At 39.8% G+C, this 23,139-nt stretch overlaps 1 protein-coding gene across 1 annotated transcript in view; it reads left to right on the top strand.

Moving 5' to 3' along the window:
• LOC118430076 (multiple epidermal growth factor-like domains protein 6) overlaps window positions 1-23,139 on the top strand; it is a 119,087-nt gene that overhangs the window by 77,333 nt on the left and 18,615 nt on the right. The window contains exons 6-19 of the mRNA XM_035840784.1: window positions 902-1,024; window positions 1,810-1,872; window positions 10,847-10,972; window positions 14,640-14,765; window positions 16,127-16,249; window positions 17,707-17,844; window positions 18,535-18,657; window positions 19,199-19,321; window positions 20,059-20,196; window positions 20,682-20,813; window positions 21,386-21,514; window positions 22,011-22,139; window positions 22,465-22,599; window positions 22,967-23,101. Of these exons, the coding sequence (XP_035696677.1) occupies window positions 902-1,024; window positions 1,810-1,872; window positions 10,847-10,972; window positions 14,640-14,765; window positions 16,127-16,249; window positions 17,707-17,844; window positions 18,535-18,657; window positions 19,199-19,321; window positions 20,059-20,196; window positions 20,682-20,813; window positions 21,386-21,514; window positions 22,011-22,139; window positions 22,465-22,599; window positions 22,967-23,101 (1,743 nt within the window). The remainder of the gene's footprint in view (window positions 1-901; window positions 1,025-1,809; window positions 1,873-10,846; window positions 10,973-14,639; window positions 14,766-16,126; window positions 16,250-17,706; window positions 17,845-18,534; window positions 18,658-19,198; window positions 19,322-20,058; window positions 20,197-20,681; window positions 20,814-21,385; window positions 21,515-22,010; window positions 22,140-22,464; window positions 22,600-22,966; window positions 23,102-23,139) is intronic.

Genomic DNA, 23,139 nt, shown 5'->3' with positions numbered 1-23,139 from the left:
TACTGCTGTACAGTGTATTGTAAGGCTACTGTGTTCTGTATAAACAAAGCTGAGGAGTTTTGTATGTCGTCAAACATGAATTTTAAAAATGAGACATTGAATAATGATATTTTTACTCTGTCTTCTTAACAGAAAGGAAAGGCCATGAAAGGAGGCTCCAGGGTAGTGAAATTTCAATGCCCAGAATTACTCAAAACATTTCTCAAGAAAGTTGCCAGAAAAGGAGAATGACACTTGAAATAAAAACTTTGGTAACAACAAACTGACCACTCCTCAGCCCTTTGGAAAAGGAGATCACTGACCAGTGTTTCTTTTGTATATTGGTCTTGTCGTCGGTCGGGTAAGTGACAACATACCTGGCTTTGTTGTTGTTGACCCGAGGTAAAAGTAAGTTTACCCAGCAAAGGGAAGAATGTGTTTGTGTTCCACGGCTGTGTACGGCCACTTTGTCCGTCACATACCAAGCAGGGAGGTCCGATTTACACTGAAGCTTTCGTCTCAGACTCCTGTAGTGAAAGAGAAAAATACAATATTTTCTCAGATAAAGTACACACATCTTAAACGTTTCCTTGTTATCAAGACTTGTTATCTCCATGAAAAATGGAGAATGATATTACGAATAGTTCTTCGTAAGTCTGTGTGTCTGTCTGTCCGTGTGTTTCTGGCTCCGGATTTTTGTATGTAGTCAGCATAACTTAAGAACCTTTGAATGGATAACAATGATATTTGGTATGTGGGTAGGTGTTGGAAAGGCAAATGTCAAGATCAATTTTGGGCCCCCTGGTATGTGACCTTGGTACTGCAACAGAACTTCTGTTTTATTTAAATCTTTTGACCTGGATGTACTGTAGTATCTGGCCTTGATTTCTTGTTTATAACTGCATCTCCTGGTCCTTTTCAGATGTTGACGAGTGTAAGATCCACAACGGCGGCTGTCAGCACCAGTGTGTCAACAGACAGGGCGGCTTCTACTGCGAATGTCCCGAGGGGCAGCGACTACACTCCGACGGAAGGAGTTGCATAGGTAACTGTACGTCAAGACACAATATGCACATTTGTTTTTCACACAGCTTATCAAATATTTCTGGACACAGACTGTATGTGGAAGAAAAGTGACCGCAGGTCTACGGTTTGTACTCAATTTTTTTGATCGTGACATATTTTTGGCAACATCCCAGGGGCGGAGCCTTATTTAGGTGGGGGGACAAAATGGACTGCAAGGGGTCCAATATTATCTGTATCTTTTGACATTTCACATGTCGCTGCCAAGGCCATTTTACTCCATTTGCTCATTTCCTCTGTTTCTCAGTACATTGCATATTACATTGTACAGTTTCATTATGCCACATTTAATACTGGTGTCATATACATTATGCATGCTTGGTGGTAAGAAAATCACATTTTTAGTTTTCTGTGTTTCATCTTTCTTTTTTTAAGATTTTAATTTGCACATTCAAATATTGGCAAACTTTTTATCTATCTTATATGACAAGTGGTCATCTGAAAAATACTTGTATACATTCTATTCTTTTATCAGTCTGCACTAATTTAGTCGTACTTTTCTTACAAACAATTTTTTTCAAATTTACCATCACTTATCAGTGCTACACCGCAATTTTTTCAGATGGCCTTCAATAAATTTCCACAGCTTCATTATCAGAAAAATGCTATATTTTTTCCATACATTTACATTTCTATCTTCCATATATCTGTTTCATTTCATTATGATTTGCCATAACCCTTTTTGTTCCCCATCTCTCTCATTCTTTCCTCTTCTCGGGGCTTTGGGATTCCCCCCTCCCCTAACAGCTACGGTCAGGCTGGCTGTGGAAGTCTTACCACTGAGGGAAGAAAATGCCACGTCTGAGCCAGGTACCAATTGTCCTTAAAGAAAATATCCCAGAAAGAGACACGTCTTAGATGCTAGTAGTGACTAACTTTACAGTCCAACCTGTACAAGTGACCACTTCTATTATACATATGGACCACCTGACTAATTGGACCACTTACTAATAGATAATTTTTCCATTGACACAAGCATCGATAAGAATCCTGTCCATTTAGTGACTTACCTAATGTCTCCACATAGACCAGATTTTATACATGTAGGTCCCATAAGTGGTTTCCTTTTGCAGTTTGGACTGTACATACTTGACTGAATCTGGTATTGAAGTCATCGCCAAAGGCGCACTCTGTGCACCCAAACATGAACCCCATGTGATAACCAAAGTTATCACCCGGTCTGTAACACCCATATGGAATGTTACCACACCCCATGTATGACATAGAAAGAGATTATAACACTTTTGGGAAAGACTCCGGTTTAGAGGCATCTTTTATTTGCTAGCAAGTGTTCCTTTCAGCTTCACCAAAGTTCTGGTCAGGCTGTGTATTCTTACAGCTGTCACCACTGGGGGCCTGCTCTTAAAATGACAGGAGTGACAGGAATAGCTGACATGCTAGTCTGGTACCCTGGGTATTTAATTATTAGGTAATTACACGGATAATTGATTAAACTTATGGACCAGCTAGCCTTTTTAATCTACACAATATCTATTGTGTATTTTTACAAAAGATTTTGTGCAGTAGTTTTCTGTAAAGGAATAGCTTTTTTTGGAAAGAGAGAAATTGGTTGGGTTGCTGGGTTATGATTTCACATCTCTTGTCCGTAACAACTGTTGGACAACTGTTCCACAATATATCTTCGTGTGTAAAGTATTAGCCTAAGTTTGGTGTGATCTTGGAATTTCATTATTTGCCAATGGTACAAGTAATCAATTGTACCTACTAGCCAGAAGCCTTTTGGCAAGCAATTGGTCTACATTGTCTACATTTCCCAATAGCACTTTTCTGCATAGCTGCATACTTTGACTAGAGTCGAGAGCTCTGGTGGTCACACAAGGTGAGCTCTTTATTCATGATGGCGTGATTTTGAAAAAAAAAAAGAATGAAAGATCTTGCTCAATTTTACTGATTGAACAAAGCCTGTACACATTTTTTCTACCTTGTATTGTTTCTCTATTTGAATTAGAAAAATCGTCAGGTCCTACAGTGTGTTTAAATGGCATGATTTAGCTAACATTATTGTCAAAATCTAAATCTAGGCATCTTGTATTTTCCTAGTCCTGTATGGAATCTACTTTGTATCTCCAAGCAGATGTTTGGGTGAAAAAGTAGTGTTTCCTGATTGCCAGTCCCTGGTCCAATTGGACTGTCGTAAGCTAGACTCAGAAAACGTTACAATCTTCCTCCATCTGCTTGGAGATGAAGAATTTGCAGTTTTCAGGTTAATGTCAATCCAGTTAAGATATCATCCATGCATACAATAATGGTCTTCATTCATGCATTAATAGTCTATTTGTGTGGCCTACAGAGGAGAGGGTATTTAGGAGGGATTCTTTAGGGATGGGTAGGCGCAGACAAGCATCGCCGCGGAGCGTGGGGTGAGCGTAGTGGAATGCCTGGTTTATGTTAGTTCAGATGGAGGAGGGCTTGTGAGGACAGTGCAGAAATTCTGCATCAAGGAGTGTTTTGTGATTCAAGATACTTTTAGAAATTGAAAGCACTTTAACTGTGTCGCACAAGCATTTTGTGTTGAAATAGACACATTTTTGTCTGTTGGAAAGTACAAATATGAAAGTTCTGCTTCAAATGATGTTTTGTGATTCTAGATACCTTTAGAATTCTAAAGTCGATATGAATATGAAGGATCTCCACAAAATCAGCGGAAGTTTACAGCGAAGCCCATTTAGATTATTTCTAACGCCCACTAGTGACCGGCGACTCACCTTTGGCATGTGATAGGATTTTCTGCCATACCGAAAGGACTGAAAAAAAATTATGCCTAGCTAGAACACTGCTAGGTAACGTCTTCCTGTGTCGTGCAAAGAAATGATTGCTCCCTGACCTATCCTTGGAAAACACTCTGCAGGTGTCCTTAAAACGGGAAATTGAACTGGCTCAGCCTTCGACAGGCCAAGGCATCCTCTTGACATTTATTAAACCCTTTAAGAAGTGCCAGGATATTGAGATGTTGACGTTCTGCCAGGATGTTGAAAATTTGCCAAAAAGATACAAAATCAGGACATTATGACCCACACACATGACCCTGTATATAATACGTCTTTAATTGCGTCACAAATACCAGTGTCGCCACATCCATTTTCGCTGACATTCTGCCAGGATGTTGAAAATTTGCCAAAAAGATACAAAAATCGGGACATTATGACCCATGCACATGACCCTGTATATAATACGTCTTTAATTGCGTCACAAATGCCAGTGTCGCCACATCCATTTTCGCTGGCCCAGGCAAAGTGCCACACTAAAAAAACTAATTGCCAGCATGCTTGAGAAGTTGGAATTTTGACATATTTAGTCAGTGAGAAACTGTCAAAATGTAACAGATGAACAGAGAAGCCAGTTGTTTTTGCAGTGTAATTTCTTTCCCTGGGGCAGTCGTGTAAATATAAAAAGTCAGTGAAAAATTACTGTCGCTGGGTGTTAGCTTTTTAACACAGACTGAGGTAGTCTTGTTTTTTTGGACGGGTGCCTCAGTGCTTAACGACAAATTTGGACAATTTCCATTTCTTTCAATCATCCATTTAACTTGCAACTGTTGCAGTAAATAATAGTAAAGGTCAATGAAATGAAACATAAAATATCAAATTCCTGTAAGTTTCCATCTTTTTTTCCTCTATTCTATGAAACTTGAGATTGCTGTTTATTGGTCCAATGGAATAAAATAAAACAAAGTCTAGGATATAATTAGTAGTATCCTCAAGTTTGTGTGTAAAATCAAGGAGGTTTTATCATGCCTTCAAGTTGGTAAAACGCATATTTTCATAAGGATAGTAGTCACAAAACGCAGTTCCGTAAACAGCCACAGAACATTAGTGACAAGCTAAAGCTAGTCTCTTTTACAGTAACATTGATGCAAATTTTGGCAAACCTCAGAAAAGAAGTTCCAAGAAAGAGCAACTGCAAACAACCCACAGTAACTCCCACAAAAAAGAGCACACTAAGCACTCTGCAACTCTGGTTAGGTCAAGTCAAGTCAATACTGTGGTCATCGGTGATTTAAAGATTCTTGCGTTGCTGAGACAGAGTCAAGAAAATAGGGTCAAAATGTCTGAGGAGACTATGTATAAAATTTAATTGACATGAAAAAAAATGTCATTGACATGGGACGTTGTACATGTACAAGACGTAGTCGAATTGTTGAATTGTAATGACATCAGATTTAAACTCAACTTTTGTAATCAAGCGCAGATTAAAAGATAGCAAACTTTGATATTTGAAATGCCAGACAAGTGTGAAATTCTGTCTAAGTCAGTAGAGTTTATTTCAAATTTTTTTTCCAATGCTCCTAATTCTCCAAAATGCTGTTCAGTTTACAAATGCCAAGAATCAGGAAGATAACTTTACAAAGCCTTGCTGGTATTTGCAAGAATCTTTACCTCTTACCATGACAAAGGGGACTGTGTCTATTTCAGGCTCGTATCCCATTCACTGTATATTTACTGCCCGGGTTCTGCGTTGAACAGTTCTGTTGGGCCAGGCTTAGGGCCTACCTCAGCTGTTAGTCATCCGATCCAAGTTCAGTTCGAAACCTTCCCTCTTTCCAATTGGTCGGAGTTAGCTGCTCTTTTCTGTGGCCGCTGACACGTGAAGAACTCTCTGTTGTCACTACTGGGAAGACTTGAACTCTGCAGTCTCAGCCTGGTGAGTTCAGGTTCTGCATCCGCTGATAGTCATCTGGGCAGGCTCCCTATTGTTTCATCCCCGAAACAGCTTGAACTGTCACTGCCGGGTTTAAATTTTGTTTTGTGGTCCTAACTTTGCGGCGATGGCGGTGTGGCGAGCGGTCGGGCTCTTGGTTCTCCTGGTCTCCTGTGGAATCGTGGATGGCCGCGGGTACAGGCGAGGTTGCGGGCGATGCCTGGGCTGTGTGCCGTGCACTAACTGGAGGGGTAAGACTTTTAAACTTCACGGTCTACAATGTACATTATGTACATAAAAATGGTTCATGATCACTTCTCTGTACTTTCGTCTTTAAGTGAATTAAATGGATTGTTTAGTTTCCTTTAATAGGCTAGTTCTTTGATTTATTGATAGGTTGTTTACAAGCTTGGACGAGTGGTTCTATGGGGGTTTATTGTTTCTCTCACCACGTTTTGTTGCAAATCATACGGATCACTCTTACTTTTAACTTACGTCTCTAAAGTTACCCGGAGTTTTAAGAGGGTAAACTGGATCATATCTTGTGAAGGAGTCAAAGGGACAGCTCATTTCACATTGCTTTCTCTCCAATCAATGCCTCAGTTTATGCCTTTATGGCAAAAGATTTTTTTTGCCTGTCCATAAAAATGATATGTGACAGATTTTTTAATTTCTTAAAAACTTCTGTTGCATTTCTCGTAAACCTTGACTTAGGAAAGTATCGGTATGGTCAATTCTATGCCTCTAGCTTCCCGTGCATGCACACACACTGTGATTTTATTCTCTGTACTTTCTAGTCAAATTTCTTGTAAAAAAATTTTCAACAATCTCCTACTATGTGTCATTGGAACCCTGCAAGTTTTGTTATCAAGATTCGCCCAAACTTTTCCCAAACTTTTGAAGTGTAAGAGTTTTGAGGATATTGACAGTGTACCTTTTTGTTTATCCAAGAATAGTCACATCAGGTTTTAGTTTGCCTCAGCGGAGGCTGTTACGACTTGAAAAGTCGACCTCGGACAAGTCTGTTGTTGTTCTGCTAGACTTAGCAGGAGTTTGCAAATGGACTTTCAAACGGTTTGTCTCTTTTTGCAACCTCTGTATATTTTAGAGGGCAGCCAATGTTTTCTTTTCAGTTGAACCTGAGTTTTAAGCCAACATATGAAACCAACTAGTCTAAGAGACCTTGTACTTTGTAGGCTCATTGAAGAGGTGACAGTTTACAAGTATATAGGACAAAATTTTTCACAGAAGTTTGTAAGAATTTGGCCTGGCAGTGAGACAGTAAAAGTTCTAATCTTCGATGTTGATTTTTTAAAAATGGGACAAATCCAACTATTTTGACTTAAATTTATGACTTAATTGAAGAATCTGAAAAATTAAAGGCCAAATAGCAAATAGCAAAATATGGATTACTATCATCATGGATTAGAAAAACTGCTGCTAATGTGCCTACTCTTCTTTCTATTGTCAAAAGTTCTAAATCAAGATTTTAACTTAGTAAAGGAAGTTTAAATCTATAGGACTACTATCAAAGTCATGAAACACCACAGTAGAAGACACATTTTGTGCAGTTGTCCGAATGGTGCAACAAAACAAAGTTATGCAGCTGGACTTCCCCACCACTGGATTTGGGGATTTGGTGCAATTAACAGAAGTGTGCAGTTATCTGTTGTGCAATTAACTGGCTTCTGCTGTATTCTGAGTGAAATAACTTTGCAGTGATTATATGCCCCAAAAGTAAGGAGTTAGGTCATAGATTATATCAGTAAGTTAAATGTCACATGTCACAGTCACAGTTGATTCAACATTGGCTCATTACCAAGTCATGCTTGAAGGATCTAGGGATCTTTAAGAAAGTCTTTACTAATGAGAGAATAATTCTAGAACTGGCAGGAATTCAATTCCAGGAATTAGGTAGTCTAATTCTGGACTCCTTCCCATACACATGTATATTTGTAACTCCAAAATGTATTACCAGTTTATATTCTCATTGGTAACAAATATGTGGAAGGCATAAACAAGTCCATTTGGTGTTGCAAAACTTTCAAACTACCCTGATTACATTGTTTGAGTCGACAGCCAAGAATTTGCAATAAATGTATGTTCACTAATTATACAATGACAATGATGATAATAATTACTAACAACTTCCAGTTAAGTAACAAATATATTTCTTCCATCCTGATATAATTAAGACTTAAAGTATGATTAGTCTTACCCCTCTCGTGTCAAGGCCATTTCATTATCCAGCTATGACATTTTGAAGGTTAAACTCTTAAGTTTAAGTTCAGACGACACCTGGGCCTGATTGCCCCTGTCTGGCCCTTTGTTCAGTCACAGTTGTTAAAACCCCAGGCTCACTGGGTGTCAGGACTGTGAACTGTCAGCTAGTCTGTCAAGGGTTCCCCTCTGGAAGCTGGGCCTCGCAAATATCACTTTATGGATGTCATCCACTCCAGCACAACTGCTGTTTGATGGGTTTAAATCCCTACTGGGTCATACCAGCTTTAAGAAGTAGTATCCAATATTAAGAATCTCCCAGGATTAAGAATGGAACATGCCCTATACACTGTCCTATTCTTTAGGATTTTAATAAACTCTAGGTCTGAGATTGAAGAGAACTAATATCTAGGTTTCCTAGCTTCTTCCTTTAAAACTACAGTGTTGTATAAAATTGCAGATAATTTGATACAGGTATCTAGTACTTATGTTTATCCTTAATTTCTTCTTACTTTAGTGTTTTCTTGCCTAAAAGTACAAAAAATGGCAACAAAGGCAAGTTCACATTTGTATAATAGCTCAACTTATCATTCCAAAGGAGCGAGCTATTTCTGAAGAGGAAATAGGAGAAAGTCAATGTGTTCGCTGATGCCATCCATCAAAATCTTAAAAGAGTAATTTGTAGAGCCTAGATACCACTACCCTGGCTTCAGCAGTGTTTCATGGCTTTAGTGGGCAGAGTCAAGTGGAAGGTGTCACGCAAGGCTGACAAAAAAACATCACTCCTGACAATTTACTGGACTCAGGTATCCAAACCAAACTCCTGAGGCTCTTGTCTTCTCTCCATAAATCTATTTCTGGAGCTATAACTATAAGCGGTTTGAATACCAGACTACCAATTTACCTCCTGTTAAAGTCCAGAGTAAGTTGCTTCCGCAGAGGAGGGTTGGTATGCTTCCTTGAGCATGTAAGTTATACACCAAAAGATGTTGCATAGGCTTTTGCTGATGTCTTGCTCTAAGTTCTAACTCTAAGAAAGGAGACAGGTTTTTTTTTTAAGTTTTGGCCTTCTAGCATCTTCCTCTAACATTGCAGATGAGGGAATTTGGCTGAATCTTACAGTATACAATACTGAACTGTTAGTTCAGTATTTAAACTTTTTCCGAGCCTTTCGGTTCTTGAGGTACCAAATGTATATTATAACATTTGACGTCTTTTAAAGATAGTTCAAACCAGAAACAGGTGATGAAATCAGTGTAGCCCTAACATCTTTGGCAGTATTGACTTGTAACTACAAAATACCTGATGTTTAAGAGCCATGGTAAGAATGTGGCTCCGCATTTACCAGCTTCCCAAGTCCAGCTCTGTCCCTGACCTCAATCAAGTTTAGATCAGGGCCTGGCTGGCCACCTGATGGTTTCTTATCAGGCCTTCTGCTGTATTTTCTCAGGTTCTAACCCCAGCCAGGTCATATCAAAGACTTGAAAATGGCACGTGCTGCTTTTTTTCTAAATCACATTCGTGGGGCTTGATGTTACCATCATGAAGATGAAGAGCGGCCCATAGCAATAACTGTAGCAGCATCTCTTCTCCCTAAGTCAGAAACATCAAGCTTAGGCAAGCTTGACTTCATTGACTCAATAGGCGAAGCAGGGGTAATGAGGCTGCCGATTTTGGCTGGAATGGTTTGATCCGCTCACATCGCACCATCGTACATGTGGCGGGTTCTTTTACATGCCTGGGGTATGGCTCTCTATGATAGGTCTGGGAAAGTACGAATTTTTGAACACATGAACTCTTCATCCCTAAGAGAAACGACACAGACAAATAACAAAATCTCTCCAAGTCTAGAAAAGGGCGGTGGAAGAAGAAAGATGGGCTCTGCTTTTAATACCATATACCCTAGACACAGTAGATAACAACCCACTACCCCAATGGTCTGGGTAATGGGCTATGGGACTACCTTTTACCTCCCAAAGCACCTGTGCACTCGTCCTCACTTGGAGATAGCTTAGAAACATACCGTCAATACAAAATACAGATGCCAGTTTTCCCTGGGAACCATTATCTTTTGGTGTTCACAACACAGACAGATACAACAAAGCCTCTCCAAGCTCTCTCTGAACCCAATCAAATTTGGATCAGTTGGGAGTTAGTTTGCAGAACCTGGTAACTAGCAAACAGACAATTCAGACAATTCCTCCTGTAGACAAGCTCAGTCTGACACCAATAAATTTCGGATTAGCTCCCAGCCACCACCTGTTCACTGTCATCCGGGCTTCAGCGGTGAGTTAGTGCTGGCTTGTTGATCCTTTGGGATTGTGTATCCTGAAGTATTGACAGCATTTTGGGGAAGACTTTAATCCCAGCATGACAGATAAACTACAGGGCCTACAGGACAAGGGAAGCTTTGTCTGTTTTAAACTTGATAATAGCATTGCACAAAATGCTTCTCTTTGTTATATCGGAAATAGGAGGGCTTAAACTTAAAGTCTTGCAATTTTGCAAAATTGCCTGTAATGGCAGACTATTACACTAGATTTAGGGGACGTGAACTCTAGAGATATTGAAGTGTCGTTGAAAATAGAATAGGTTTCTTCCTGTACCCAATCTAGCTAGTAGCTGTGCCCGCTTTTTTACATCTGGCTGCCTCTGCACAGTGAATACGTAGCATTATGTAGTATTGAATAGATATATGGGAGGTAATCAATCGTGTTTTGTTGCGTAGTATGCCAAATTGGCAATAGATGTTTACCTAAAACATTCCACATGTGTGAAAAAAGGAAAGGTTAAAGTAATCCAGTTTACAAAGTACAAATGTGGCACAAACACTGGCATTTCCTACTTAGCCAAGTATTTGATAAATGTGGGAAGTAATGTTGTTGTTTTGTGTTGTTGTCCACAGCTGCCAACAGGTGTTCGTACAACAACGGCGGCTGCCAGCAGCTCTGCGTGCCAAACGGCTATGGTCGACACTACTGCAGCTGCCAGAACGGCTACACCCTGCAACGGGATGGATCCACTTGTGAACGTAAGAACTATAAGTTTGTTTTGTCGATAAACGTTGGACATCCAGGTTATAAGATACACCCAATGGCAGTTTCTCGACAAGCGAGGGAATGTGATTTTGGAAACGGTAAGATGTTTCAGGTAGCATCAACAACATCTTAGCCTGGTATCCAGCCGTATTATAGCCCCTGAGTCTCTTCTGTCCTCTCTACAAAGACAAGAGACTCTCAAGCTATAATACAGCTGGATACCAGACTACAACATCTACCTTCGTCAGTGTCACTGACAAAGGGTACCTGAAATGTCTGACATTTCCAAAATGATCTCAAGTTGCTTGAGTAACTATCATTTGTCATATACTAATTCATTTGTTTACTTAAAAAAAAAGATCATTGATCTTGTTATTTGTATGTAATCATCATCATAAAAGATTGCAGTTCTCCCCTCTTTCCCCATGTAGCACCAGGTGTGTTTTCAGATGAAAATTAACTGCCAAAAATGTGACACTAAATGATCAGCAAAACCTTATCACTTACACATCCTATTTTGCCAGTGGCAAACCTTTGTGATTGCTTCTTGGAACTCAGGCTTTCGCTAGCATCCAACATTCCAACTTTTGATCAACACGAAATTTGTCGCTTCCCAACTGGGATAAGATTAGAATTTGATAAACCTTCGCCAAACCTTCCGGGTGGGCTTGCAGCGCAGCCAATACAAGTCTGTTTCTGTAGGCCAACAGCAAGAACTAATTTGTGCTTTGGCCTTCCACCAAGAAGACAACAAAGTCAATGCTATTTGATAAGACAAAAGCCTTTCGCAGGAGGAATTTTCCGGATGAAAAATTGCGCTGTTATTTCCAATTGTCGCTGGCAAGAGAAATTTCCGGGCTCCCGGCAAACCTTTGTCAGTCAGCACAGTCGAGATCTCACCACTAGATAGCAAAAGTGCACTGCTTACATATGTCAGTTGGCAGGAAGTCTGCACTGTAGTTTCCTTCATTTATAGGTCTAGACTACATATTTGTCCTCTTTAGTAACACCGTTAAGTTGATGAAATCACTGGCCAGTTTTGGCTGCATGTCATTGGTCCTTTGTTGAGTTTTTCCAGGTGTGTAAATGTCGAAAGCCTACTGTCCTTTACACTTCCAAGGTTTCGGTAAACTTTGTTACTACCTTGAAGAAGGTTTTGTCGTCTGTGTGTTGAATGGATCGTTATCATATTTGGTAGTCAGCTAGGGACCAGGAAAGCAAAGGTCAAGTTCGATAATAGGCCTCCTAGAGGCTGTCAAGTGTACTACAGCAGAACTGGTTTTGAAATCTCGTAAAAAAATCTCTAAAAATTTGATACGCGTATACAAAGCTTCTGGGCTTTTATGAAATTAGAATTTGATGAAAAGACAAAAAACTTTCCCAATGTAATAATGATGCACTTTAACACAGTTCGGTAACATTCTTTGCCAATGAAAGTTATATTTAGTAGTTCCAGGCTAAACTTTCTTCCAACACAAAAGTACACACGGATAAAATTTTCAACGACTGCTGTCGCCTTCTTCAGGATCAATGTTATATTCAGGATGAAAGTTATATTCATCGATTAGCATCGTCAATGCAGTACACTATAACTATAGTTTTGGAGCTATACCAGACATAAGGTCATGCTGCTCTTGGCCACCCAGACATCTCTATACCTTTTGTACTACCTGCTTCCGAAGATCTTAACCAGGTAGTCAAACCTGTCAGTAAAGAACACGCAAGGTGGTCAGCCATCTTACAACACGTCAGCTATCAACGCACGGTAATTGAAAAGTGTCGACGGCAGCTGCCTGGAACAAGACCAACGTCTGCCCTGCATTAGATGATCTTTTTATCCAGTCACAGACTGCTGTGTAGTGTCAAGTCCAAGTCCTTTGGTGAACTCTAACAGCTGTGTCCAACTTGTTCACTGTCTTCTTTTCTATGTTGCTACTGTATATTATCAGTCTGTTGTGTCCAGCCTTTTTCTTAACTCTTATATATCACAACCACTTGCAGTCATTCAGCAGAACTTGAATGAATGGAAACAGCTGTCCTGATGTCTGTTCCCCTGTCTATGTTTGAACTTGCCTGAGATCCAGCTTAATAGGCTAACGTCACATTTCCACCAAGGGTCCGGTTGGGCAGTTTGGGGGAACGAAAGGTATGATATATAAGACAACAAAAACACAAAAGGGACAAAAAATAATTCAACAGCACATGCCTGTGCATATTTATGTTGAAGCACTGCAAATTGATTAGAACACAAGAATATGGCCCTATATTGTAGACTCATTTTTCATCAATACTTTAATAAGCAGTTGCACAGTTAAAACTCCTTTGGGACTCCTAGGAGTACTGTTGACCTCCAAGGGGTACTGTTTCTGCTTCTGCGTGTTTTACAACATGTACTTCAAAATATGTAGCAATATGCATTGGAAGTAAATGGTACATAGGTTTCTCTTTCCAAATTTCCTATGGAGAACTCTTGTTAAACTTGTCAAACAAAATCCAATTGCTGTTCTCTAGTTAAAGAAGTCTTAAACCAGTGAGGGACCTCTTAAATGCTCAGCAGGGTAGCATCTCCAAGACTCAGGTGCAAGAGAGACAAGATGTCGACTCCGCCTTGCCATTCCCTCGCGCAGACTTTATAATCAGTTTCACCTGCTTCTGAGACGAAAATGCTCAACTTGAAATTCTGGAACTGTATCTTACATATGAGTAAACGTATTATATTAATTTTCTAATGGAGTTTTGTATCCACCCATTAGAATGTTTCCTCTGAATGTAAATTTGTTTCTTCTCAAAGACTGAGAAGAAAATTTTGCTGTAGGAATGAGGTAAAACAGTTTTCAGTGTTTTAGGTTTGTTGTCTAAAGGATCCTGTCACAGTCAAATACACAAATTTTCAGTATCAAATTGCAGTGGAGACTGTGAAACTAAAACCACAGGAAATATTTAAAGATTCACAGTAAATAATGACAACAGTTAAATCATTGAGTTGTCCATCAGACATCTTTAAAGTCCTAAAACAAAGGGGAGTCTTGAAGAAATGATTGGACATCTTAAGTACACAGCAGGAGAGCATCTCTCAAAGTCAAGGGCAAGACAAGACTTAGGCTCCAGTCTGCTGTCCCACATCAGTTCCATCTGGTTCCATTTTGTGTAGGTCATGACTAAAGCTACTGGGGGTGCGTGCCAGGCCAAGCAAGGTTAATTGCCTGCTTCTGGAAAGCGCCAGTTAGAAATTTTACGACTCCGATAAAAAATAAATCTCTTTTGTAGTCTTTTTTATAAATGTATACACTGCAGACTGCACCTATTTGAATAATCATTGAACTTCCTTTTTTCAATTTTACCCAAATACCTCGAGTTTGACGTCGACAGGCTATTGGAAGAGATAAGGAGACCTTTAACTCGACCAGCCAAAGACACTGGTCAACTTGGCCGCTCTGGTCAACTAGACCAGGGTTAGGGCTAAGGTTAGAGTTATAGAGTTTAAGGCTTAGCCTGTGTTTACACAACATCTCGCTGTGGTTAATATAATGGTTTGTATAGTCGGGCCAGCCACTAGGAGAGTGATTTGTTAGGCTTGAGTTAGGTGTACGTGTATAGTTGACTAGTAGAAGTACTTGCTAAGACACTGATGATTCAAGATGTCTTATTTGTTTCCCACAGTGGCCGACCCGTGTAGGGACGGTAGGAATGGCGGCTGCATGCACCAGTGTGTTCCCTACAGCGGGCGGACAGAGTGTCGCTGTTACCCCGGCTACCGCCTGGCGCCGGACCGCAAAACCTGCCAAGGTGAGTGTACCACGACTGGTGTTTGCTGTTACAGAGCTCAAAAAAATATTTTTCTCTGTAGTACCCATCTTTTAAAGTCTGGCCTCCTACCAGAAATCCTGCCAAAGTAAAGAGAAAAGAGTAATGAACATGGAGATCGAGGATGTCTGTGCAGAAGTTTTGTGTCAAGAACTTTAAATTGTGAATTAATCAGGGTTATGGAGTGACAAACATTGGAATTCATCAGGACTGTGAAACCTGCGGCAATCCCTGCAAGAGTCAGGCTAGGCTCGTTGCATCACATACAGTTGTGCCCATTAGCACAGAACAGATCATCCGAAAAGAAGCAAAGAACATGATGCCATCAACCTTTAACATTACCAGCTAACAGTTTGACTTGATTATTTAGCACCAGCATTCTCCATGGAATTACTCCACTGCTACTGTTACACACTGACCTGATGTAACGTAAATCATGGACAAACAGTTTTTGATTCTCCACAATTCTATATTTAGTTAGTTGATGGGCCCTGATGTTCTACCACTTTTGGAAGCAATCTATCTCTGTTATTTGCTTAATATCCAGGACATTTTTGTCCATCCTCAGCCTAAGCTGCAGGTAAATTCTCATGTTACAAATTGGACACCTTATTTGTGTGGACCAGTCCAACTCTGTGTAAGAAACTGAATCACGTTTCTTCCCTGGAGACCGGCTATTGCCATCTTTAGCCTCCATGACAGACTGTTTATTTATTTTCGTTTTCTTGCATCAGTTTGCTCAGGAAAGTCTTTATTATCTTACCTGCTTCTGAAGTGTGAAGACAAAGTGGCTGCTTTCTTCTGTTTGTTTGGTTAAATCTTGGAAAAGCAAATGAGGAAGCTGATGTGATGAAAAACTGTTGATGGGCCAACAAGTGAATGAAGTGTTTTTTCTGCCAGTTGAAGCGTTGCTGGCACAGGACTGTTTAATTATGATACAAGATCGGAGTGTGCCGTTAAGACTATGTACAACATTGGGACAAAATGTTTCACATAACGTCAGTCACTTTAGATTTGGAAGGTCATTTCACAGAATTCAAGGTCGTATTGCTTAATGTGCTGCGATGAGCCTGTGGCTGGACATTGATGATATAAATGAAATATGCAGTGGCAAGTAACATTTTGGTAATAATGTTTATGGGGCACATTGATGCATACTGTGTCCATTTTGGTCTACATTGTTGTGGCAATGGCTGGTTACACAGAGTCCTTTATTTTTCCCACCATGCAAAGGGATTTGGTCTATTGACATTATGTCTTATATGTGATTTTCAAGAGCATCCTTACCATTTTATCTTAGAAATCTAATTGTCCTTACATCTTTTTCATGTTTTACTTTACAGATATTGACGAGTGTGCTTTGAACAATGGCGGTTGCGCCCAAGGCTGCGAGAACGTGCCCGGCTCCTTTGTCTGCAAGTGCAGCCCTGGGTTCCAGAGAGGCACCGATGGGAAACAATGCTACAGTCAGTATTTTCTTTTGTTCAAAACCTACTACTTGCCCTATATACTTGTATACTTGTAATCAATTGGTGTAATCAGCTCTCCCTTCCCATACCTACAAAATATAAACATTTCAGTCTGTCAGAGTACATTCTCTCGTAAAACGCTACATTTGTATAATAGCCTGAGTACACGTAGATATGGAGTTGGCGCTTGACATATTAAGTAGATTGAAAATGTCTGTTTGTCTTTGACAAGGATGTGCATGATGATATTCAGTGATTTTCATCTATTGACAGTATAGGTGGGACATGTCATTAGAAAATGATATTCATCTTCAACAACATTTTCACTTGAAGGACATTGTCTCTGGTTGGCATGAAGACAAGGAACAGAATCCTGTACATGTGTAAGCTTCTGTCAGGGCAGGCAGCCTTTTAACGTAAACAGCACTGACAAGTCCCTCACTCTACCCTGCCCGAGTCTTCAGCAGGAATGTTTAGTTCAGTGACACGTTCTTGATTTCTCCAAAGCCTTGCTGATGGACAAGTTACAGAGGAATTCGGCGCTTCTTGAGTTTCACTGGTTCGTTACCACTAATCAGTGGTTCAGGACTTGACGTGAACCAGGGTTTATTTCACAGCGCGTAGAATGCCACAAAAGCATCTTGTTTCAGAATCTGAAGTATTACCAGTTAAAAGTATTACCCTTATTGTACTGCGAGTTGAACTCCAAGATACCACTGAGTGCTTAAACAACTCCCTGACCTTTAAAAAGGCTAGTCTGGCTACCCTTAAGAAGGATATATGGAATGGCACCTTTTAGAAACACTGGCTCTACATGCTATTACTTCAGAATTTGTCTATTAGAGTAAGAAGTATTGAGTATAGTACTGAGGAAAAACATTCAGTCTGACCCTGATCAGACTGAATTTGAAATGACACTTGAAATTGCAAAAATGTAATCAGCTTTTAACTGTAGTCTCTTCAAGGATGAAAGTTATGCGAATAACAAAGATGGTCATCTGTAGAGGAATGTAAATGTCAATGTCTGTAATTCATTTCTAAAAATGTGAAAGTGATCACTGTTTTGTAACTATTATACATGTACGTGTAGCCGTATTTGTGACAAAATCTAATGTATATTAGAACTGAATATTCCATGCTTAAAGTAAGTAAGGATGCTGCCATACAAATGTATCTAGCCCTACTTACAGGATGATAAGATTGGTAATATACTTTTTTTTAAATGTAAAAAAAAAAAACTTTGTAGTTATTGCAGTTTATTAGTACCACCCTTTATTAATTTTTAGTTACCAATGGCTGACTGTCTAGTTACAGGAATTGAGGTTCCAATCTCTATGAGATTGCCTCTTAGAAATAAAAGAACATGAAAGAGCGTAAAGCGATATTTTGTTTCAAATGGTGTCAAAAGCGAATATTACTTCGAAAGTTAAAGACCATTGATTGTCTGTTTGCAGGGATTGGGATGGAGATCATTGACTCCTGCGTTCCCAACAATGGCCGATGCTCAGACATCTGTAGACACACCTCCAACGGACCTGTGTGCGAGTGCAAGGATGGATACAAGCTGGACTCTGACAACAGGACATGCATTGGTAGGTAAAAGGAAAAGCGGTTGAACCCCAGACAGAGGATGAAGCTTGGTTCTTTATCATTAAACTAGTGATGTTTTTTAATTAAGTGCAAATGTAGCTTCGCTACAGCTGGCATATTTTTGGCCAAGCACACAGGGCCACCCCTACTCTTCTCAATAAGTGTGGGTTCTTTTACTTGTGGAGGCTGATGCCTTAAGCTCCCCAAACATGGAGCTGCCAGCTTTACGTCCCCCTCCACTTTCAATAGGGCTCTTTGCATGTCCCTACCCGGGCGTGAACTTGAGCCGCTAGTTCAGGTAGATGTTTTGATGATTGTGTACGAGCTCAGCTGTCAGTCACTTTTGGTACTTCATAAAAGATGCAATTGGATAGATGTTGAATTACTGTATCAACAAGGATGCACCTTTCTTCTTATGTAATTTAAGATGATTCCTATTCAATCTCTCACTTTTGTATTAAAAAGTACAAGCTTGATATATATGAATGAAGACCTTTATTGCACATTTTTGCATATATAATGTTTAGATGTATGACTAATATCTGATAGTGGCTAGCTGATTACATTGCCAAAATGCAGTTACTCAAGCAACTCATTTGCTTAGGTAACTGCTTTTTGGCATATCTTACTACGTGTATGTCTAAGCTTCATCGACGTAACTGATTGAATTGTTTGCCTTTCTCCTTCCCTAGATGCTGATGAGTGTACCGACGGCAGCTCCTGTTGTCAGCAAATGTGTAACAACAACCCCGGCGGCTACTCCTGCACCTGTCACTCAGGCTTCCGCATCAGGAAGGATGGCTGCGAGTGTGAAGGTAGGGTCATCACTGAGAGAAGTCTTTCAAAATGCCATTTTTGCCATTAAAAGTATTAAGAGCACATTTAGATGTTGCAAGATGTCTAAGCTGAAATAACAGGAAGATCAATAAGACTGTCCATACCTATAACCAAGGGCCGTCCCACATGTGATTATGATTTAATAAAGGGGACAGATCCTATATCTGTCCAACACAATCTTGACCAAGCAAGCAGACAATGCACGTACCCATTTATTATCCCCTACAAAAGTTTGTAATCACAAATACTTAAAATGAAAATTAGAAATTTAAAGTGTCATTATTCATAATGATTGTGTTTCAAAATTGCATCCTGTGGCCTGCTTTTTTGATGTTGATAAGAAATATTTGGCTGCATGTGAATGTGGAGGTAGGGTCATAGGTATACAATAATCTCTTTCAAAATGTCACTTTGCTAAACATTAAGACTTTTCTAATCAATATTGAAGAAAAAAACATGACATTTTCTAATCCTCTGGCTTACTTTTTGCTATGGATAACAAATATTTTCTGCCCACAGATATAGACGAGTGCTCAGCAAACAACGGAGGATGCGACCATATATGTAGGAACTCTGAGGGTAGTTTTGAGTGTGAGTGCCGGGGAGGCTTCCTCTTGGACTTTGACAAAGTCACTTGTCTTGGTGAGTACAACTGCAATGTTTGGAACCTGTTTTTCGTAACCACACAAGGGACCTGAAGAAAACAGTCACAGTAGGTACCGGTAGGACTGGTGGATAGACAGACTGTCCTTGTAAACAGACAGACTGCCCCCACTACTACAGCTACTAGCAATGGGACTGAGTGAGGGACCTGAAGAAAACAGTCACAGTAGGCAAATGGATAGACTGGCTGTCTTTGTGAACAGACCACTACTACATGTAGCTATGGGACTGAGTGAGTGAGACAGGTGACCACTATAAACAGGATGCTTTGTTCTTCTGTGAATGGGAGAAATACATGTAGTCTGACTTTTAGGATTACCAGAAAATACCCACAATATAGTCAGGTGGTTGCTTGTATGGGTAAATAATTATACCTCAGGCCTCAGAGATTGCACCTTCTTCAAACAAAGGGAGTCTTTTGCATCAGGTTTTCATTGAATGGGCTTAAAGAAGAAGGTTAACCCATTTAGAGCTTTGAATCTTTAATTGATTTCATTGCAGTTTCTTTGCTGTAAACTGTGCTGTTATTATCTCTGTTTTGTATGTGGTGTACTGACATTTTAAGTATAGATTATATGTTATATGTACAAGTTTTAACAGCATAATATTATGTCATACTATGCTTCTTGTAAATGCGGCTGTGCATACACGTAGCACTCCAATGCTTCTTATCTTTTTGTTGATTGAAAAGTTTTGTTTACTTGTTTTGATTTTAGCCAACCCCTACCTGCCAACTGAGATCCCCTTACAGCCAATCATCAAGCTTGCTCCAACAAACATTGAGCCCGTTCTGTACCCGTACCCGGCGGAAAACAACGGAAACGATGCACTCATCGGTGCACCAATCAGACAACGTGGGTACACATTTGTAACATGTGAACTGTGTTACAATATATGCTTTGTTCGTTATCTATTTGTTGCTTTAAAGAGAAGGGGGTTGACAAACAGTCATAATTTTATTGTCATCTCAAGTTCTGTACTTCAGTGACAGAATGCTAATTGATTATATTCGTAATATTACATGACATTGTGTACATGTATAATTGACACTGAACGATTTTGAAAAAATGCAGTTTTGACCCATAATTTACATCCTTTTCCAAATTTGAATTAAACTTAAAAGTGGGTGAATTACAATACATTGACAAGAATGCAAAATATAACATTTTGATACATCAGATCATTTTAGTTTTAGAAGTCGTGTGGTAGACACAAGATATTAGGAGTTGTAGCAGACTGGTTTGTTGTAAATTTCAAAAGGAACAAAATGGGAATAAGTGTTTCTTAAAGGGAAAATTGACATGATGTATGATATTTACATTTTTACGTTGTTCTCCAGAATGCGCCCGCGGTACGTTCGGGAACCAGTGCCAGCTGACGTGCGAGTCGTGTCTGTTCGGAGGCGTGTGTAACACAGAGGGTGACGGCTGTGACTGCCCTGCCGGACGGGCCGGACTGGTCTGCAATGAGAGTAAGTGGAGGCACAGTCGATAAGCGTTTTGATCAATACAATAGAAACCATTTGATTGAGCTCCCATTTGCCAGCACATTTTGTGCAATTATACAGATGGTGCAACAAAGCGAAGTTATTCATCAGATTCGCATCACTACGGGACTTTGGGATTCCATGCAATTAACAGAAGTGTGACTGTGTTATCTATTGTGCATTTAACTGGCTTCTACTGTATTACTATTGCTGTCATTTTCAAAGCTCAATATCAATTCGAAAATGAATAAGGCTTAATCTAAAGGAAGATTTAATTCTAGATCTTTCTATTAGAATATAGTTTCCAGGTTAGTGTGTTGTAGCCTGACTTGATGATGATGTTCCCAACAAAAATGTTTTAAAGGGAGAGCGCTTCTTTAATATGCTAATCATCAACAGTTGATCTAAAGCACCACCTAATGTAACGTTAGCAAAATGCCATTTCAATTCATGTAAAATATACATCGAAGCAAGTATTTTATAAGTAGAACTTGATGACAATACTTCAAAATCTTGAAATTGCTCTTTTTCGACTCATTCTCCATGTCTGTTTACAGCTTGTGATGCTGGTTTCTATGGGATGAACTGTAAGAGTGAGTGCATCTGTCAGAACGGAGGCACATGTAACCCTGAGGACGGATCCTGCACCTGTCCGCCCGGCGTGAAGGGAGTCAACTGTGAAGATGGTAGGAAATTTCATCTTTCCCTTAAAATGTGACATTGAACATATACCTCACCACTACTACATTAAGTCACCATCCAGTTTATTGGCTGCTTTTCCCAGTCTTACGAGGGTTAGGCTTGCTTGTACATACATGTACAATGTAGGTCTTGTGGCTGGATGACAGACCTCCAGTACATATAAGATACCTTTACATGAAGAGTGGAAGGACTAATTCCTATAAATGAGATTTTTCTATCCATCCAAAATTAGTTATGAGAAGCTATACCACATTCTCAGTCAGTTGTTTCTTTTGTAAACATTGAAATCACTGCATACCAAGTCACCTATTTATTGTTCATTGTTATTAGTCTTGTAACAAAATTGAAGCTTCAAGATGAAATCATTGACGATTTCAGCTTTTGAATATCATGAACTTTGCTAACTATAGGGATGTGTACAAAACCTGCAGTTGTATAGTTGACGTATTGTTAAACATCCATTCCCCGTGTTCCTCCCAGGTTGCCCTGCTGGCTTCTATGGCCAGAGGTGTGACAAGAAGTGTAACTGTGCCAACAACGGCAGGTGTCATCGCGTCTTCGGCCACTGTCTGTGTGAACCAGGCTTGTATGGGAAATACTGCCACCTCAGTAAGTCAAACACTCTTCTGTTGTACATGAAGTCTTATCAGTTAGACTTGGTTTCCTCCGTTAGTCTTAGTTGTACTCTGTAGGCTGTATATCGTTTTCTAACAATCTAAAACTTTATATCTGTATACATATCTCCAATACTTCAATAACTCCTTTTAACGAAATCTAAATTCCACACTTAGAAATGGGAAATTAAAGTTTTACAATGAAGAATCACAAAACCAAAAGATTTCCTTACTAAATTGTCTAGTTTCTGAATTTTGACTCATCAGTGTGGTGAGGTGAGCATCCAGATTGATTTTTAATGTTATTGCTGTTTTTTTAGGCTGTCCTGTGTTCTCGTATGGCTATGGATGTTCGGAGGAATGCGACTGTGTTCGTGACCATGCCACAGCCTGCGAGCCCAGGCTAGGGACGTGTCTGTGCAGACCGGGCTATGTTGGGACAAGATGTGAAAACAGTTAGTCCTCCAATATTCATTTCCTTTTATAGACTTGTTAGATGTTAGTTAACTTAATTATTATACCAATGTGGCCCAACTGGCTTTGTTGTGTCGCATTCGTCTTTGTTAGTGGTACGATTTTGATGGCGTAGGATTTTTAAGCAGGCTTTGAAAGAAATAACCATTGACAAGGATCTAAGACGGTCTTTGCTCCAAAAGGACAGGACTGTCGAAAGCATTCACTCAGTTCATGATCGCATGGTAATTACATGACCTATGTGACCCGGCCCTTACATGTTAATGGCAAAAGTGCAATGTTTGCAAGACAGGGTTTTGTTTTAGTAACTTTACTTGGTTTAAGTCAGATATTTATTCCCAAACACAGAGTGTGATCCAGGGTTCTTCGGAGAAGGGTGTAAACAGAAATGCCAGTGTCCTGAGGGAACAGAGTGTAACCATGAGGATGGAAGCTGCCAGAGGCAATGTCCCGCCGGCTTCTACGGTCAGGACTGCGACAAACGTGAGGAAAAGTTATTAATTACTCACAGTACTATCATT

This window comes from Branchiostoma floridae, chromosome 14, assembly GCF_000003815.2.
Source record: "Branchiostoma floridae strain S238N-H82 chromosome 14, Bfl_VNyyK, whole genome shotgun sequence".
Taxonomy (NCBI): domain Eukaryota; kingdom Metazoa; phylum Chordata; class Leptocardii; order Amphioxiformes; family Branchiostomatidae; genus Branchiostoma; species Branchiostoma floridae.
The sequence above is the reverse complement of the archived record's forward strand: the minus strand, read 5'-3'. Positions and strand labels throughout refer to the sequence as shown.